We start from the raw sequence: 19,562 nt of genomic DNA on the forward strand, positions 1-19,562 counted from the left end.
CATCCTGCCTGGCTCCCCCAGATCCTCAGAGCTGGGATGACCTAGTGCTCAGAACATAAGAGATGCTCAGAAAATGTGCATTGAATGAAAGTGGAAACTGACCCAAATACCTGTGTCTGGCTTTGGGTGACAATGCAGCAGCAATTTGAATGGTATAAAAATCCCAGGGTGTTTTTGAGAGGAAAGCCTTCTTTTGAGTTAACTTAGGACCTTCCCCTTTCTCTTAAGTACCAACCCAGTTACACCCCCTTTAAAATATATGTATGTACATATATATAACTCAAACCTCCTGGGGAGAAAACTGGCTAGTATCTGCTTTTGTTCCTCTACCTTCCTACTGCAGTGTTTCCTAAATGACTTTATAGAGACTCCGGGGGCTGTGCCGGGAATATGAAAACTATGTTAGTTACCTACCATATCCTTCCTGTGACCCTCCACCTTCTAGGAGCTTCTTAAGCTGCTATTGCAATTCTTCTCCAAGAGGGAGATCTTGCTTCATCAACACAAGATTCTGTAGGGCAGTGGTCCCCCCTGCTTTTTGGCACCAGAGACCAGTTTTCTGGAAGATAATTTTTCCATGGACTGAGGCGGGGTGGTGTGGTTTCCAGATGATTCAAGCACGTTGCATTTATTGTGTACTTTACTTCTGTTATTATTACATTAAAATATATAATGAAATCATTCTGCAGCTTACCACAGTGCAGAATCAGTGGGAGCCCTGAGCTTGTTTTCCTGAGCCCAGGCAGTAATGCAAGTGATGGGGAGTGGCTGTAAGTACAGATGAAGCTTCACTCGCCTGCCTGCCACTCACCTGCTGCCGTGCAGCCCAGACCCTGACAGGCCGTGAACCAGCACGTTTGTGACCCAGGAGTTGGGGACCCCTGCTCTCGGGAATCCCCTGGTGGTCCAGTGATTAGGACTCAGTGCTTTCACTGCCAGGGCCCAGACTCAAGTCCTAGTGGGGGACTAAGATCCTGCAAGCCACCCAAGCAGGGCTAAAAAATACATATAATTTTTTTTTTAAGTCTGGAGGTCTTAGAGAAGCTTTAAAACAACAACAGCAAAACAAAAACTGCCACAGAATTCTGTAATGAATTACTTGACGTGGAAAAGGCGGTTAGAGTGGATGCTGGGCACAGAGGCAGCTGAGGTGCCTCCTGCTGGCACAGGCCCCCGGAGCAGAGGTGCTCACAGCGCGTGGAAGCAAGACAAGTGCAGGGGCCGGGAAGTGTCGGGTCGAGACAAAGCACCCCAGCCCTGGCGGTAACACCGGTGGCTTGCGGCGTGCTCACTACATGCCACGCACCTGCTGGAGCTTCATGTTACCCCATTTCATCATCACAGGAACCTGGGGGAAAGTTCAGCCCTCACAGTTTGGTGAGGAGAGAGTGCGGGGAGCTGGGCCGGCCAAGGCTCCGTGTCCCTTGGGGGACTCTCTTAGGAAGCCCAGGGGGGACTTGGAGAATGTTCAGGTGTGTTCCAGCCTCCCGCCTGGTGGTGCCACCTGCCAGCACACACAGCCAAGCTCACTGCCTCTTTGGATCCCAGGGTTCGGACCTGTGGTCTGCAAAAGCCAGTCCTCCGACTACTGAGCATTTGGAGAAACATCTTCTCTAGGGCCAGACTTCCCTGATGGCTCAGCAGTAAAGAATCTACCTGCCAATGCAGGAGACAGGTTTGATCCCTGGCCCAGAAATATCCCCTGGAACAGGAAATGACAACCTCCGCCAGCATTCTTGCCTGGAGAACCCCATGGAGAGAGGAACCTGGTGGGCTGTAGTTCATGGGGCTCAGAATTGGACACAACTTAGTGACTAAACAACAACTTCTCTAGGGCACAGCAAAACAAAACAAACGGGGACAGTGCAGTCAGCTTTCCACAAAGCTACTAATATTAACAGCTGTGTTCATGGTAATGGCTTCATTCTTTAATCTGAGGTTGTGTAAACTTAGCTAATTTAAACTATAAAACTCTGACTGTCTGATCTACTATTCTATCAACAGTATTTTATAAAATATTGTTGATATGGTGGTAGATCAGCAATTAATTTTTGGTGTGTGTTTGTGTATATTGCCTTATTTGGAAAATTAGTTGCCAGGGCTTAAGACAGTCACGGAGTTTTTTTTCCCCAAAATCGGATTACTTCGTGAAACCTAAAATAATGAGAGTCCCTGATGTAGACCTTCCCTTTTACCTTCTTCCCTACAAGAAGATCTCTCAAGTTTCCAAATTTTATTTTTATGTAGCAGAGCCTATTTTCCCTCCTCAGGCAAAATCTTGGATAATTCCTCAATATGTGGAATAGATAAAAAGACTGAATGGATTACATGGCATATCAGGTTATTGCTAAGTGGCAAATAGTCCCTAATCTCAGCAGCTGTAAGAGCAAAGATCAATCCTGCTCAGATGTGGCAGGTGGCACAGCCCCATCCTGACCACTGCCGGGGAAGGGAGGCAGAGCCAGGGGTCTCCCATCCACAGAAACGACAGGTATCCATCCCACTCACAGTCGAGGGTCCAGACTGCTCTCCTGGTCTCTCCGAGAAGAGCCAGCCCCTTTCTTGACTCAAAAGCAGAGCCAGAAACTCTCAGCAGACAGGCCAGTGTCTAGCACGCAGGTGCAGTTTCAGTTTTTGTTTAGAAACAGCCCCCACTCATAGCATCTCTGCAGCGCATCTCCACCCTGGAACAATTTGAAAGCCCGCCTGCCCCATCCCTCCCGGCCTCTTGCCCACCTGCTGCACTGCATGGCGTGTGAGCAGCCCCCAGTTCATGTCTGTGTGAGCTACAAACACATGTCTTTTCTACATGAACAGATGGAAACAGGAATTAAAATACATGGAAAGTAGAAAGGAAGGAAGAATTGTAAAACTCGGTCATTTTAAAAATGGGAACAGTGAAGACAGACTTTGCATTTCTACCTACATTGTACTTTTAAATCAAGATGAAATGGACATTCTTTGCAAAACAGAAAAATCTTAAAATTAACTGGAAAACCCAGAGGGAGAAATTGAACTCCCATTTTTTAAAAAAATGAATTCCTTTAAACTTTGAGAAATATTCAAGCTCTGTGCTGTGTAAACTGTAACAGAACCAGGAATAGCACTGTATACTGAAGTTTTGGTCACCTTCATACATCAGGGCCTGTGCTGTCCTTTTGGATACCAGTCAGATGTGGCCACAGAGATTGCATTTCGTTTTTCCTGAGTCCACATTCTTCTCTCTGGGACCAGAACTCCACTCAGCAGCCATTTGAATATGGGCCTGCTAACAACTAAATCTCTCCATGTTTATTTGGTTTATTTTGACTTTACTTTCATTATTGAAGGAACTTTTCACAGTTGGTCAAGTCCTAGACTAGGGGTTATTTTATCCTGTGCTTCTCCCATCCCATTGTCTTCTAACTCTCATCACGCAGGTTAGAAAGTCCACTGTCCTTCTCATTGCTTCTTTGAAAATAGCAAGTCTTTCTCTGGTTGCTTTTACGTTTTCTCTGTTTCTGTTTTGCATGATGTTCCTGGCTGGTTTTGTTTATTTGTTCCTTTTGTTTTGCTTTTATCCTGCACCTAGATTCTGTAGCTTGGCGTATTTTTATTTGTTTGGAAATTTCTTGGCCATCATCACAAACATACTTCCTTTTCATACTGTTCATGGAGTTCTTAAGACCAGAATACTGATGTGGTTTTCCATTCCCTCCTCTGGTGGACCACGTTTTGTCAGAACTCTTCATTATGATCCATCTGTCTCGGGTGGCCCTGCACAGCATGCTTCTTAGCTTCTCTGGGTTACACAAGCCCCTTCTCCACAACAAGACTGTGATCCAAGGAGATCAAATGAGGTAATCCTAAAAGAAATCAGCCCTGAATATTCATTGGAAGGACTGGTGCTGAAGCTCCAATTCTTTGGCCACCTGATGCAAAGAATCAACTCATTAGAAAAGACCATGATGCTGGGAAAGATTGAAGGCAAAAGGAGAAGGCTGTGGCAGGAGATGCAATGGTTATGTAGCATCACCAACTCAATGGACATGAATTTGAGTGAACTCCAGGAGATAGTGGAGGACGGGAGCCTGGGAGTCACTAAATTGGACATGACTTAGTGACTGAACTACATCTCAAACATTTCTTTTGATCTGTTCTCTGTCTTCCTGTCTCACTGGGGTGCGATTGTATCTATGGAAGACCTTTTCGTCATGTTCTAAGTATGTTAAGTTTAGAAGTGAGCACATACCGCTGGTCCTTGAGCTGGAAATGAGCTGACATCCATGAAGAGCAGTGAAGAGGAAGATGCAGCCCGCTTGAGGCCTGTTTCCTCTTCCTTTTTTCTTTTCTGTGTGATTTGAAGGTATAATTGAGGAGTGCAGGTTGAGACATCAGGAGTGTAGGAGGCTTTGCAGGACACTCAGTGCTTATTGACAGAGGAAATCAAGCCCAAACTGCTGAGCTGGTTGGGCAGGGAGGCTGGTGGTTAGGAAGAGCACTGGTTTGGAAGCAGGATTGTACATTCAGAACCCGAATCCTTACTTGACTGTGACCTTGAGCAGCTTGCTTCACGTGTTTGTGTTCTGTTGTTTGTGAAATGAGGATAAAGTATATATTTGATAACATGGAGAGGATTAAATAAAAGAGCAGCATAAAGCACTCAGAGCTCTGCCCACAGCAACATTCAGGAAGGCGAATTGTTCTTGCTATGCGTTATTATGTTGTTACTCCCTTGACTGCTCCCTGCCCACCCAGCACCCCCAGAGAGAGTGGTAACTGACCGTGGAGTGTTGGTGGTGGCAGGCCCCAGAGACAGGGCTCTGCTGGGTGTTTAGTCTTAAGTCCACCCGGTCGTCGCCCATTGTTCTACATGAGTGTGGCTCTTGAGTGCCAGGGGTTTGCCCCGTGTGGGGCTTTGGGGGATGCCCTGGTGACTGACTCTGGCCCTCCTTACCTCTTCAGTATGGGATGCTCCTTTACCAGAACTACAGAATCCCACAGCAGAGGAAGGCCATGCTGTCCTCCTTCTCGACTCCAGTGGTAAGTCAAGCTGCACCTCTGAAGCCACATTCGTCTTCAGCTGCTGCATCAGCACGGCTGTGGGCATCTTTTCTCAGTGAGGCTGCCAGAGGAGCCAGAATATCTCACCAGCATGCATTTCCCGGGAGATGAACTTTGTCATCTCAGCAGTGTGACTGCTGGGAGCAGATTCCTCCCTACCCTCTCCCCTTTCCCACATCTCCCTGCAGCGTTGCTTTGGTGAATGGCTCCCACTGAGAGCTGTATTCTAGTGTTCAGAAATGTTGACAGCATGCCCATGTCTACTGAGGAGCTGCCTTCACCACCTTTGCGTCTGTCCATTTCAGCCAAGGGGTCCATGGTGCTGTTGACCATGATGCTTGAGTCCTTGCAAAAACTGAGATTGTAGTGAGTCTTCCTGTCATCTCAGGATGGACTTTATATCCCAGAGGTGCAGAAACACTTCATCCTCCCCAAATATGATCTTAACACATTATTGACTGGGCGATGTATTAACACGTCTTTTGTTATCCAAATGTTTATTGGCCAGGAGTATCAATACATTTTTAGAAAGTGATAGAATTATCATCACTGTGCGAAGCTGTTAGATCTTAAAATTGATCAAAGGTTCATTATACAGTTTATGATTATTGTTATCAGTCAGGTTTTGCTCCATTAGGTTTTTGTTGCACCCTGTGTATATTGTAAATGTGAAATTTTAAAAAATGACACATCGAGAAATTTTGAGTGAAAAATTTTTTGGTGAATTTTATGCAGATATTTTCTCTGATTGTCCAAGTCACATATATGTTAGTGTCTCAGAAGATGGTAGTTCTTCAGAATATAATTCTGATTCAGACGATGTGAATATCAGACCAACAAAAAGACAGAAAACCTTAGTGATTGATTCTGATGCAGAAAGTGAAAATGAAACTGACAGTGCTGGAGAACTTTACAGGGGTAACTACTGAACGTGATAACCTGCAAAGTGTTACTGAAATAACAGAGTTAACTTTTTGGCCAGCCAAAATAAAAATCATCACCAACCACAGGTGTTAGTTTCTGCAGAAATCCCCCAGTTGATAATGAGTTAACAATCTCTCGATGTCCATTCCTCAGAGATGTCAAAGTGCCCACAGAAGGGGTGTCCATGTTTCTGTGAACTGACACCTGAGAAGGGATTTGGCTGCCGGTGAGGGCTGGCTCGCCTGTGATGTTACCATTTCTTTGATGAGTTTTTGTGGGTCTTTTTTTGTAATGGAGGAGAAAGAAAGAATGACTTTATTACTTTGCCAGGCAAAGGGGGATCACAGAAGGCTAGGTCCTCAAGAACTGTGCCCTCCTTTGATGAGTTTTAATTCACATTAGAGACCCTGTGGACAACCACATGGGTGGACCCAGTGGCCTCAACCAGCAGCTTCCGAATATCTTGAGAGAACTGTAAGGTTTCTTTCCTCTTCTTGAGAAAAACCAAAGCCATTTTTCGTCCAAGGGCCCGTCAGATGCTGAGTGTTCTGTCCGATCCTTGGCGGCAGGGTCCTTGCCCGTCCTTTGCCGCCCCTCCCTGGGTCTGCACAGCTCTCCCACACCGCCGTCCCCACCCGCAGCTCCACTTGCTTCCCTGCATCGTAAGAATCCACGGCCTCTCCTTTGCAGCGCAGCGTCTCTGAGAACTCCCTTGTGGCAATGGATTTCTCTGGGCAAACGGGAAGAGTAATTGAGAATCCAGCTGAGGCCCAGAGCGCAGCCCTGGAAGAAGGCCACGCCTGGAGGGTAAGACTGTGGCCCGGTCCCACCCCTGGTCTGCCGCAAAGAAATAGCTCTGTGCTGGCGGCAGGGATGTGGAGCCAGAGAGGGGGCGTGGCTGTGAGTTCTCACCTGAGGGAGGCTGTGGCTTGCCTGGGCTCCTCCACGCCCCGGCACCTGGCCACTCCTCCGGGCAGTCCCTGGGCTCCCTGGAAGGAGGGGCAGGAGCAGAGCCCTGAGGCCTCTTGGCCCACATCCCTGTCCCTGTGACGTGTTGTCAGGGCCCCATGGGAGAACGCCGGGCCAGTCATTTCCATCGTGGCTCAAACGCCGACCAGCTTCCCAGCCTCGAACAGTCTCTTTACCCTGAGATTCAAGTTCCTAATCTCCAGATGGAAGAATTTCACCCAACTTCCAAGCCTTTCTGAGCTTTCCAGGCAACTCTGGCTCAGAAAGCCTCCCCATCCTTCAGCTTCACAGTGTTCGGAAAAGGGGAATGTCCCCAAAGCTACAGGCCTGAGTCCCCTGGACGCGCGTGGTTTTCTCCCGAGGGGTATCGGGAAGCGCACTGCGAGTCTCCGTGCAGACACAGCCCGGCTTCAGCGCTGCGATCGTTGGTGATACACCGGGGTGGGACGCTTCTGGTTTTGCTTTTAACAGCTGCGCCCCATAAGCTGTCTGCCCTCCTGGTCACATGGGCGGGGTCCTTGTGACCACACGGGAGGGACCGAGGCGGCAGCCACTCCGCCATCAAGGGTCGTGCACCCGGCCAGCTTCCTGCCCCGGTGTGTCCCAGGTGGCGCGGTGATTGTGTTCGCGGCTCCCTTGACGCTGACGCGGGCATTTCTTTTGCAGAAACGAAGCACGCGGATGAATATCCTAGGTAGCCAAAGCCCCCTCCACCCTTCCGCCCTCAGTACAGGTAAACACAGCATGTTGGCTTGATATTGTTGTACGTAAATAACATAAAAGCACTCCCCGGCCTCACGGTGGGCCCGGAGTGCAGCGCACGAAAGCCGGGACCACAGGAGTCAGGGCCCCTGTGACCCTGAGCGCGCTTAGCAAGGCGGCTGCCGTGCGTGGAGCCCGGGCTGCCCTCCTTCTTCTGGTCCCCACAGTGATTCACAGGACGCAGCACTGGTTCCACGGCAGGATCTCCAGGGAGGAGTCGCACCGGATCATTAAACAGCAGGGACTCGTGGACGGGTAAGGGACGCGCCCCGGGCGGGAGCCTGCTGGGCCCAGCTGCTCAGAGCGTGCTGCCATGCGTGTGTGCGTGTGTGTGTGTGTGTGTGCGCGGGCGGGAGCCTGCTGGGCCCAGCTGCTCAGAGCGTGCTGCTGTGCGTGTGTGTGTGTGTGTGTGTGTGTGTGTGTGTGTGCAGGCGGGAGCCTGCTGGGCCCAGCTGCTCAGAGCGTGCTGCCGTGCGTGTGTGTGTGTGTGTGTGTGTGTGCAGGCGGGAGCCTGCTGGGCCCAGCTGCTCAGAGCGTGCTGCCGTGTGTGTGTGTGTGTGTGTGTGTGTGTGTGTGTGTGTGTGTGTGTGTGCAGGCGGGAGCCTGCAGGGCCCAGCTGCTCAGAGCGTGCTGCTGTGCGTGTGTGTGTGTGTGTGTGTGTGTGTGTGTGTGTGGGCGGGAGCCTGCTGGGCCCAGCTGCTCAGAGCGTGCTGCCGTGCGTGTGTGTGTGTGTGTGTGTGTGTGTGTGTGTGCAGGCGGGAGCCTGCAGGGCCCAGCTGCTCAGAGCGTGCTGCCGTGTGTGTGTGTGTGCGTGTGTGTGTGTGTGTGTGTGTGTGTGTGCAGGCGGGAGCCTGCTGGGCCCAGCTGCTCAGAGCGTGCTGCCGTGTGTGTGTGTGTGCGTGTGTGTGTGTGTGCGTGCGTGCGTGCACGGGCGGGAGCCTGCTGGGCCCAGCTGCTCAGAGCGTGCTGCTGTGCGTGTGTGTGTGTGTGTGTGTGTGTGTGTGTGTGTGCAGGCGGGAGCCTGCAGGACCCAGCTGCTCAGAGCATCCTGCCGTGCGTGCGTGTGTGTGTGTGTGTGTGTGTGTGTGTGTGTGTGCGGGCGGGAGCCTGCTGGGCCCAGCTGCTCAGAGTGTGCTGCCATGCGTGCGTGTGTGTGTGTGTGTGTGTGTGTGTGCGTGCACGGGGTGGGGGGGCAGAGGGGGTGAGGGGGGGGCAGCAGCCTCGTTTTAAATCGGAGCAATGTGCTCAGGAGTATGAAGGTAGTGCAGGGTTTGCATGGCTAGGAAGTGGACAGAAGGGCAATCCATTTGTCCAGACCCCATAATCCTCCTCCACCTGTTTGCTGCAATTGGAACAGCCAAAGAACACACGCTAATTAATAAGGCAATAAGCAAGTGGAACACTGTCTTTTTGCCTACACCTTTTACTTCATGCATTATGTCCTTTGACTTTTGCCCCAACCACCCCAAACCTCAGTGGCTTAAAGCAGCACAGCTGTGTCACCGTTCACAGTTGGGGCAGGTTGGGTGGCTAGTCGCACTGGGGCCTGACAAGCTGGGGCCACGATGGCTGCACTTAGTGGCCAGTGGCCAGCGCTGCTGTGGATGTGTGATGAGGCGGCTGGGTGCAGGCCTCTGGCATGCTAGCCTGCGTCCATGCACTTTGTGGCCGTCGTGGGGGTCCTGGGGGTAAGACGTCAAACCGCAGTGCACAAACACTTCTGAAGCTGACACCTGCTTGGACAAGGCAAGCCACGTGGCCAGGCTCAGCATCAAGGGAATGCGAGGGATCTGCCTAGAGTGGGGCTACAGATGCATGAGGGCCCAGGGTGTGCTGCGAAGCTCAGCCAGAATTCTGTCTCCATGCCCCAAAAAAGAGGCCCTGAGGAACTGCTTGGAGGCCTTGGTCCATCCTTGTCGGAGCTGCTTCTCACTGGGTCTACTTAAAGAACAGATTCTCAGAAGCTGCTCAACTCAGAACACTCCTTTTGTTGTTTAAATCCTTCATCTTTAAAAAGTTTTATTATGGACATCTGAGAATTCAGCTGAGAGAGGAGAGTATCACAAACCGCATCCGCCTCTTGCCCAGCTTCAGAACTTGCTCACCTGAGCCTCTCTTCCTCCTCCTACATGTTTATTATTTTTTTTCTCCTTCTTCTTCCAACTTTTCCGACTTTTCTTCCTTCTTCTTCTGGAGTCTTTTAAAGGAAATCCCAGACACTCGGAATTTTTACCAGTAACTGTTGCAGTGAGTGTGTCTATGTCTTTCGACACAACCACAATATCATCACTGCACTTAAGATAAACAGGACTTTCTTAGTGTCCTTAGAAGTGCTGTCATGTTCATGCACAAAGCCCTTTAATGTACTTGGTCTAAATGGGGAGCCATCCATGGCATCTGTTGCTGTGTCTCTAAGTCTCCTTAAATAGAACAGGTCTCCCGCCACTGCATTTTCTTTCCCCTTTTTTTCCCCTTGTCTTCCCATTGTTGAAGAAGGAGGTCATTGGCTAATTCTGTGTTTGTGGTTTCTTTGACTGTGTTCCTCTGTCTCCCTGGTTTCCTGTGAAGTGTGGGCAGAGGCTTTTTCTGGGACAGAGCTGCGGTCGCTGTGTGTCTGCACTCCTTGCCCCAAGTTGTCCTGCTCCCTGATCCTGGGCTGGGCAGGGGTCTGTATTGTCAGCCCGGCCCCCCACCCCCACCCTCGCCCAGCTCCCAGCCCCCAGGGTCATTGTTTTATTAGAGGTTACAAAATCGTCATTTTCTAATTCTGTTATTCCTTCACAGCCCCTTCCTTGAAACCCTTTCCCCTGTCACACATTTGTGTTTCTGGGAGAGGTAACTAAGTGCTTGATTTTTTTTTAGTATGTCCATTTATTTACTTTGGCTCTGTGTGTGGTTCTTGTTGCTAGGGTGGGCTTTCTCCAACAGCGAGTAGGGGCTGTTCTCCAGTTGCGGTGTGCAGGGGGCTCATCGCAGGGGCTTCTCTGGTTGGGGAGCACAGGCTCTAGGGCATGTGGCTCGGTAGTTGTGGGACAAGGGCTTAGTTGCTCTGCAGCATGTGGGATCTTCCCAGACCAGAGACCATATCCATGCCCCCTGCTTTGCAAGGCAGACCTTCAACCACTGGGCCACCAGGGCAGCCTGGTTTTCCCCTTTTATTTGTCATTTTCTTTTTTTCTTTTGGGGGGTATATAATTGCTTTAGAGAATTGTGTTAGTTTGTGCTGAACGATGATGTGAGTAAGCTATTTATGTACACATATCCTACCCTCTTGGATTTCCTCCCATCCCCATCCCACCCCACTAGATCATCACAGAGCAGTGTCCATCCCAGGGTCATCATTTGGTATCCTGCCATCTTCCAAGACTGACAAATGAGGTGTTGTATTTTGTATTTTAACTCTGGTGATGAGCTTGATGCTGTGTGTTCGACTTCTTTCAATCCAAGCTTAATGTTCTTGATTTTCTGGATGCTTTCTTTTGGGCTCGTGGGGTGTGCCTCTCTTAAGTTGGTTCCTGAGTTCTTTTGACTCAAAACTAATAGGGTTTGTTTTCTAGCTGTGACACATTCTCTCAGATGCCCTAACTTTTTGGAATGGAAAATGGTGTCTAGAAACCAAATCCCTAGGTCATTTCCATGGACAAAGCTAGTACATACGCTTTTTAAACTGAAAAAGATTACAGGTTCACACTGATTTTCTAGTTCAGTCATCTCAGTTATGTCCGACTCTTTGCAACCCCATGGACCACAGCACACCAGGCCTTCCTGTCCTTCACTATCTCTTGGAGCTTTCTCAAACTCATGTCCATTGAATTGGTGATGCCATCCAACCGTCTCACGCTCTGTTGTCCCCTTCTCCTGCCTTCAATCTTTCTCAGCATCAGGATCTTTTCTAAGGAGTCAGCTCTTTGCATCAGGTGGCCAAAGTTTTGAAGCTTCAGCATCAGTCCTTCCAATGAATGTTCAGAATCGATTTCCTTTAGGATTGACTGATTTGATCTCCTTGCAGTCCAAGGGACTCTCAAGAGTCTTCTCCAACAGCATGGTTCAAAAGCATCAATTCTTCAGTGCTCAGCCTTCTTTATGGTCCAACTCTCACATCCATACATGACTACTGGAAAAACATAGCTTTGACAATTCAGACCTTTATCAGCAAAGTAATATCTCTGCTTTTTAGTATGCTGTCGAAGTTGGTCATAGCTTTTCCTCCAAGGAGCAAGTATCTTTTAATTTCATGGCTGCAGTCACCATCTGCACTGATTTTGGAGCCCCCAAAAAAAAAGTCAGCCACTGTTTCCATTGTTTCCCCATCTGTTTGCCATGAAGTGATGGGACTGGATGCCATGATCTTAGTTTTCTGAATGTTGAGCTTTTACCCAACTTTTTCACTCTCCTCTTTCACTTTCATCAAGAGGCTCTTTAGGTCCTCTTCACTTTCTGCCACAAGGGTGGTGTCACCTGCATATCTGAGGTTATTGATATTTCTCCCAGCAATCTTGATTCCAGCTTGTGCTTCCTCCAGCCTGGTATTTCACATGATGTACTCTGCATAGAAGTTAAAAAAGCAGGGTGACAGTATGAAGCCTTGATATCCTCCTTTCCCAATTTGGAACCAGTCCATTGTTCCATGTCTGGTTCTAACTGTTGCTTCTTGACCTGCATGCAGGTTTCTCAGGAGGTAGGTGAGGTGGTCTGGTAGTCCAATCTCTTGAAGAATTTTCCACAGTTAGTTGTGATCCACACTTCAAAAGTTTTAGCATAAGTCAATGAAGCAGAAGTAAATGTTTTTCTGGAATTCTCTTTTTCAGTTTAAAAAGCTAGGACATAGGCTTTTTAAACTGAAAAATAGATTACAGGTCCACATTGATATCCCAGTTCAAATGGAAAGCTACAGGATTTGTACATCTTAGACTTTATTGTATCTCTCTTTTCTTCTTCTGAAAAACCTAATGTCATTAGCTACTTGCTTTACCTCACTCTGTATTTGTGAGCTGTATCCCATATCACACCATAAAAATATTCATAATATTACTTCAGTAAGAATACTAAATTCACACTTCTTTATAGCCCTTTTATCCTTAAGGAACATTCCAGGCAGGACCACGTTAAAATACTAGCCTTAAGGTAATTCTTCTCTGTGGTTCCACCACCAAACTGCCATGTCTCAGGTTCCTTCCTCATTTTTGATTATTAGTTAAAAGGATCTGATTTCTTTTCTCCTCCATTTAATGCTGCTTTTAAAACTATTTGAAACATTGCCTTGATTCCAAAGTCAAAAATCTAAAAAAAGGCACTTTGCCTGGTGACTTGACTGTCCTCCCCAACTCCACCTTTGGTGAACATTTTCATCAGCGTTTCTTTATCCTTCTGTTGTTTCCTTTTTCAGATATAAGCAAAACACATTTGTGTTTGTAATCTGCCTCTCCTTAACCAGGGTGTGTGCTGTCCACGGAGGAGCAAGCCTGAGCTGAGCTGCGTCCTGAGGAGGCTGGGAAGGAGGGCCGCCTCCTGGTCCCCTGCTGTATTCGCTTTCACACATTGTTCCAGCTTCATTTTTTCCAGGCCTCTGTTGTGACGCAGTGTGCCCCATCTTCTGTTTCTGCTCGTGAGTTCGTAGACAGGGGAGTGTTGAGCAGTGAATGTTGTAAAATACGCCCGGTTCTCCTCCCCGGGGTTGCCTGAGAGCCACCTGTGGGTCCCTTGTCCAGGAGGCTGAGTCTCTTGCTGTATGTGTAAGGACCAGTTTCACTTCTAATCCTTTCTGTGATCCTGAACTGTTGATGTATCTTTTGCCTGATTTTTCTCTATCCATTTTTTACAAACATTTTTTTCCAGGTTGTTCTTTGTGTTTTTTACTTAGCTGAGGGGAGGTTTGTTTTGATTTTGGTTTGGTTGTACAGTTTTTCTAAATATGGTCACATTTATCTTTTCTGTCCTTCAGCCTGTATCTTTCTAGATTTTTGAGCCCTAGTCATACAAGTTTTCTCCACTCCTCAATCATAAAGGAGTTTGTTCATGTTATACTCTAGAACTTGTATTATTGATTACACTCCCTTCCTTTTTTTTCATGATTATTTCTTCCATTTCTGTTTATTCATTTTTGTTTGCATGTTTAGATCCCAAGTACATTCGGAATTTATTTATCCTAGTTCTCAGTGTAAAGATGGATCTGATTTTTTTCCCATGTGGGTGTACAGTTGTTCCAGACAGCTTTTCTGAAATGTCACTTGATCATAGAACAGTCCTTTTACAGCCTTAAAAGTGGCCCATGCTGACTACAGAGTAGATGCTTCTCCTCTGAACTTTCTGCCTAAGAGAAAAAAGCCTGCCCTCCTCTCTTAGTGATAGTTCTTGCATGTAGGTTTGTGTGTTTTCCAGGGGCTTCAAGGATAGGATGCTTACCTGTTGCAGCCCTAAACCCCAACCAAACTAAGCCCCCAAATGTTCTCATGGGGCCCCATTTACCGTATCATATGTGGGGTTCATTTTCAGAAGTTAAGTGGTTTTCCTTGCCGAGTGACATCTTACTGTAACCGAAGCCAGGTTCGGCCACTTGTCACTCATAAACCAGTAATTCAAGGGACAAGTGTGAGTACAAAGGAAAGGTTCCTTAATCAGAAAAGCCAGCAACCTGGGGAGAAGGTGAACTCATGTCCTGAGACCAGCTCTGAAGATTCTGCTCAGCAATGACAGATTTTAAAGGGAAACAGGGCAACGGGGCAGGGGCTGGGGGTGGGGAGTGAGGGTCTCAGTGCATCATGAAGGCAGGAGGTTAGATTCGTACCATTCTCCGATGAGTGCAGACTGGATGACTCGAAATGTTATCTTACCCACATGGACTGCCTGCAGGATTGCTTAGGGAGGCCGTTTTGGGTAGAGAGGTAGCCATTCTTTAACTGCTTAATTCTCCTTTTTATTTGTACTTCTTTTTATTGTATTTAGGAAAAGAATCAGCAGGTCAGACAAGGCATAACTCGTTCGGGAGAGAATAGGTCAGGAGTTAATTTCCATTGCCTAGTGATTCATCCCTATAATTAGGTTCTTTTAAGGTTAGAGGGAGACAGAAATGGGCAGATAGGAAAGAGCTGCTCTCAGCACTGCCAGAGAAGTGCCGGCTCCACGGGAGGCATCACTGGGTACCGTGCATCCTTGCTGGGGCCCAGGGCAGTGATGGTGGCACCCGCATCCCTGAGAGGCTGACAGGCCAGCCCACTTTGCATTAAAAGGAGCGGTCTTGGGATGGAGAAGCCCCGGGGTGGGGAGGGCCAGCATGCTGGGCCCACAGCACTGTGTCGGCTCATTTTTTTTTTAAACCCCATTTGTCTTGCAATTCAACTTTTTCTGGAGCCGAGCCCCAGTTGGCAAGGTTCCCTCTGTCCAGCCTTGGTGAGGAGTGGGGACACCTTTCAGCTGTCCTCCCACCCCCAGTTGTTGTGTTCCTCTCTATCCTTCCCCGGGTCTGAGTTGCCTCTAAGGTTGTATGTTAGATCCTTCAATCCCAGCCTCTGGCTGCTGGCGCTCTAGCAAAAACCAAAGGCAGGATTTGGGGACCCATTCAGGTGGTATTCACAGTGGTATACATCGTCCACTCACTCCCGTGTTTAGGGAGGAAATGTGCTTGGAAAGCGAGGTAAATTAAATAATCAATGCCAAATCGTTATGAATCCCTGCAGAGGTAATGGAGGAAGCCAATTTAGAGTCTGACAACAAACCACCCTGAAAGGCAGGCCAGGATGACGGGTGTTATAAAACACTGCTGCCGAGACCTTCAGCCTCAATCATGGATGACGTAGAGGGTGCAAAGAGACAGCGGAGCCTGCAGTCAACCCAGAGGGGCCTCTGAAGCCACCTGGATGCAGGCGCCGCCCCACGCCCGCTCCCACGGGTGACCTGTGTACGCACGGAAGCCTGAGCCTGCACACACATGTGCGTGTGCTTCTGCACTCACACCCCCAGCCCTGCAGAGCCCAGCGCTGCCTGGCTGCCTCCTTCCTGCCCCTCTTGCGGCCCGCAGCCCGTGCCAGAGCCCAAGATGGAAGGAGCTTTCCCAGGGGCCGGTCCTGCTCTGCAGGCCCCGCTGTGGCTCAGCCCAGGGCTCATGCCGGGACTTGCAGCATGCAAGGCTGTGTCCTACCCCCGCCTGCCCCCGCCGTGTCCACACTGGGGTCCGCACCACTGCCCCCTTGCCATCTACAGCCCCGGCCTCTGTGCCTTTCGTGAGCTGGTCCCTCCGTCTCTGCTCCAGGCCCCTCCACTGGGCAGAAGGCTGTGACCTTGCCAAGACTTGTGTTCTCTACGGCTCTCCCCACAGGCAGAGTGGGGTGCCCTCAGGGCTGCCACGGCACCCTCAGCGGAGTGTAGCATCCTTGCCAGCCACGAAGGAACCCCTGCACATTTGCTCCAGCTGTGCCCAGGCTCCCCTGTGACTGCTGCTGGCGGTGTGGCCTCGGGGAATTTGCCTCACGTCTCTGGGCCCCCTCGCCTCACTGTAAAATGAGGACAGTGACAGGGTCGTCCTGAGCGAGGCGGTGTGCGTGTGCCTGGGCCGCGTGCCTGAGTTGTGCTGTCCCTCTGATCTGCGTCAGCCCTGGACATGAGCAGCCCTTTGCTCAGCCCTGAATAGATGCGTGAGCCCCCTGATTTGAGTCCTGACGGCAGCAAGGACGCCCTGGGCACCAGCGCCTTCGCTCCATGTTCCATCCTGAGTCCCAAGCAGAGACGTCTCTGGGCGCGGCGGCCCCCAGCCCGTCTCAGCAGTGCTCCAGCCCCAGCAGAAATCCCCGCGCCTGCAGTTTGCTGATGGCAGTCAGCACTGCCTCCCGTGCGTACAGCGTCTACACCACAGCTCCCAGCACATGCACGGTCCTGCAGGAGAAGCCGGGGAAGGTGGCAGATCGCGGTCCGACGCTCCCAAGTGTGAGATCCAGGAATCTCGCTGACTCCTGGGCCCTACCCCCGTGCCTCCCTGTCGGAGGTCATTTCAGGTAGACCACTATTAGGCACAGGCCGTTGGGGCAGCCTCAGGATCTCCTGATCACACCCCGAACTGGGCCGCAGACAGACAGCATCCGTACCTGCCTTGCTCCTTGGTGCTCGGAAGGAAACAGCTGGGGGCTCATTGAGAGCTCAGCTGAGACTGCCCAGCCCTAGCTTCTCCTCCAGGAAGATCGAGTCCCTGGGCTTCTGCTAGGGAAGCACGTGGAGAAGAGAGCACAGCCCGGGAAGGACAGGCACACAGCCCTTCCTGGGAGAGGAACTGGCCCTCCCGTCCCCCTGGCTCCGGCAGCACCGAACACGTCACACACACATCTGCTTCATAACCACTCCTCTCCTGCCCTCCCAGCCCCACACTGCAGTTCCATCCTGCTTGGCATCTCCAAAATGTATCCTGCAGAACGTGCATCCTACAGAATGCCATCAAAGAGGGGCTGGTATATAATCAAAGATGCTGTGAAGAGTCGGGTAAGATAGGAAACCTCCTGCGGGGGCCCTACGGGAGTCATGCTGAATATCTACATTCTAAAGGCTCTGAGATGTCTTATGGTGAAATAAAACGTTTTCACCTTTATAACAGGATTTCCCAGGCTTATTGAATTGCCTTCCATCTGAATTTACAATCTAGACACTGATGGTTTATCTGATTGTCACAGTTTGGTGTCTAATGACTTTAAAACATGTTTCCTCTGAGGCCATTTCTTCTTTGTCCCTGGAATTAGGGCCTTTTCCTTTCTAAAGAAGAACTCTGTCTTAACATCTGATTCCAGATTTGTTCACGTAAAAGCGATGATTTACACTTCTTCCTGCTATTCTAATTTTTAGTTGAAGTATCACTGATTTACAGCACTGTGTTAGTTTCCAGTGTATAGCATAGTGATTCAGCATTTTTGCAGATTTTTCTCCATTACTGGTTATTACAAGATAGTGGGTATCATCTTTACGCTGCACAGTACATGCTTCTCGCTTGTCTATTTTATACACAGTGGTTTGGATCTGTTAATCCTATGCCCCTGACTTGTCCCTCCCCGCTTCCCTCTCCCCTTTGGTAACCACAGGTTGTTCTCTGCACCTGAGAGTCTGTTTCTGTTTTGCTTATATATCCATTTGTATTATTTTTTAGGTCCCACATATAAGTGGTATCATCCAGGGCTTGTCTGGTTTATTTCACTGAGTATAATGTTCCCTGGGTCCATCCATGTTGCTGCAGGTGGCAGGACTTCACTCTTTATTATGGCTGAGTAGCATTCCGTTGTGTGTATGTACCACAGCTGCTTAATCCAGTCATCTGTTGACGGGCATTTGCGCTGCTTCCGTGTCTTGGCTATTATAAATAGTGCTGCTGTGAACACTGAGGTTCATGTATCTTTTCACATTAGTGTTTTCATTTTTTCCATTTATGTATATCCAGTAGTAGAATTACAGGTTCATGTGGTAGTTTTAGTTTTTAAGGAGACTCCATACTCTTCTCTGTAGTGGCTGCACCAATTTACATTCCCACCAACATTGCTCCCTTCTCTCCACATCCTGGCCATCATTGTTATTTGCAGACTTTCTGATGTGACTTCAAACTGTAGAAGAGTCGCATGAATCATGTAACAGACTCCTGTACACATGTTACCCAGGTGCCCTGAGTCATGACTGTTGCAGCACCTTTTGTCATGTTCTCTCTTGCATTCTTTTATCACAACCGTTTAGGAGTGAGTTGTAATTATTTCAATATAAAATTTCTAAAAACATGGACTTCTTTTAGGCAACCACAGGCTCGTTATAAAAATTAGGAAATTAACACGAATGCGATTCTGTCCCCGGCCATGCCACTTTCCCAGATTTTACCAGGGGTCTGACTTGTATCCTTTGTTGCCAAGGAAAGGAACTTCCAGGCCCCAGCACCACCCTGGGCAGCACAGGCCTTGTCTTCCTTTGTGTCTCGACACTTGCAGGAGCCGTAAGGGCAGAAGTACCAGGTGCAGGCTCATCTGCTCACTCCCAGGAGGCGATGCCGAGTCATCTTCAGTGCATCCTGTTGGGAGGTGCTGGGGCGGGTTGTCTCATTCCTGTTGGTGGTCACTTGAATACCTGAAGATGATATCCACCAGGTTTCTCTGTCGGAAGGTTACTGTTGGTCCCTTTGTCGTAAACATTAGTGGGTAAATCTTTGAGACTATGGAGATACTGTTATTCTCATCAAACTTTGATGCTGGTTTCAGCATCCTGTGAATAATCTGCTTAATCAATGGTGATATCTGGTGATTGCCAGATGGTGGTTTTCTAATCCATCTTCTTTGCTTGTGTAGCTGGCCTTCTGCTCTTAGTAAGAGCTTTTTTTTTCCTCCTCTGTTATTTGTTCATTTATTTATCACACCAGTGTGGACTCAGGATTCTTGTTCTATGCTATAGGTCATAATCAATCACCGGTGTTATTCACTTAGATGCCTGGGTGTGGCCACACTGCCTCCTAAGTTAGCTTTCTTTGAGTACCTCCTTACTTTCTGACACAAAGTGTACCAGCTTCACCCTGTACCTTTCCTGCCTCAGCCCTAGAGGCAGCCGTGTCCCCAAGGAGCTGTGTCCCCTGGTTCCTTTTGATGGGGAGTGACAGCCAGAGCAGAGTCTAGGTGTGGAGGGTGGCCTCACCCTACAGCTCACTCAGCTCCCAAAGCTTCCTGAAACTTCGCCTCCTGAAGCCTGTCTATGTTGACATATGCAGATAACATGCATATTCAGTCTGGAATTAACAGTCAATTAATTCTTTTCCTTCCCAGGCTCTTTCTCCTCCGTGACAGCCAGAGTAATCCAAAGGCATTTGTCCTCACACTGTGTCATCATCAGAAAATTAAAAATTTCCAGATCTTACCTGTAAGTATTGA

General features: G+C 49.0%; 1 protein-coding gene across 11 annotated transcripts in view; it reads left to right on the plus strand.

Annotated features, from left to right (window-relative positions):
• Positions 1-19,562, plus strand: part of GRB10 (growth factor receptor bound protein 10) — a 217,528-nt gene that overhangs the window by 194,432 nt on the left and 3,534 nt on the right. For all 11 annotated transcript variants that reach the window (XM_043872860.1, XM_043872867.1, XM_043872858.1 and 8 more), the window contains 5 exons: positions 4,945-5,022; positions 6,658-6,774; positions 7,603-7,669; positions 7,866-7,953; positions 19,458-19,551. In XM_043872860.1, coding sequence (XP_043728795.1) covers positions 4,945-5,022; positions 6,658-6,774; positions 7,603-7,669; positions 7,866-7,953; positions 19,458-19,551 — 444 coding nt within the window. The remainder of the gene's footprint in view (positions 1-4,944; positions 5,023-6,657; positions 6,775-7,602; positions 7,670-7,865; positions 7,954-19,457; positions 19,552-19,562) is intronic.

The sequence above is a fragment of the Cervus elaphus genome, chromosome 18 (genome assembly GCF_910594005.1).
Source record: "Cervus elaphus chromosome 18, mCerEla1.1, whole genome shotgun sequence".
In the NCBI taxonomy this organism is placed as follows: Eukaryota; Metazoa; Chordata; class Mammalia; order Artiodactyla; family Cervidae; genus Cervus; species Cervus elaphus.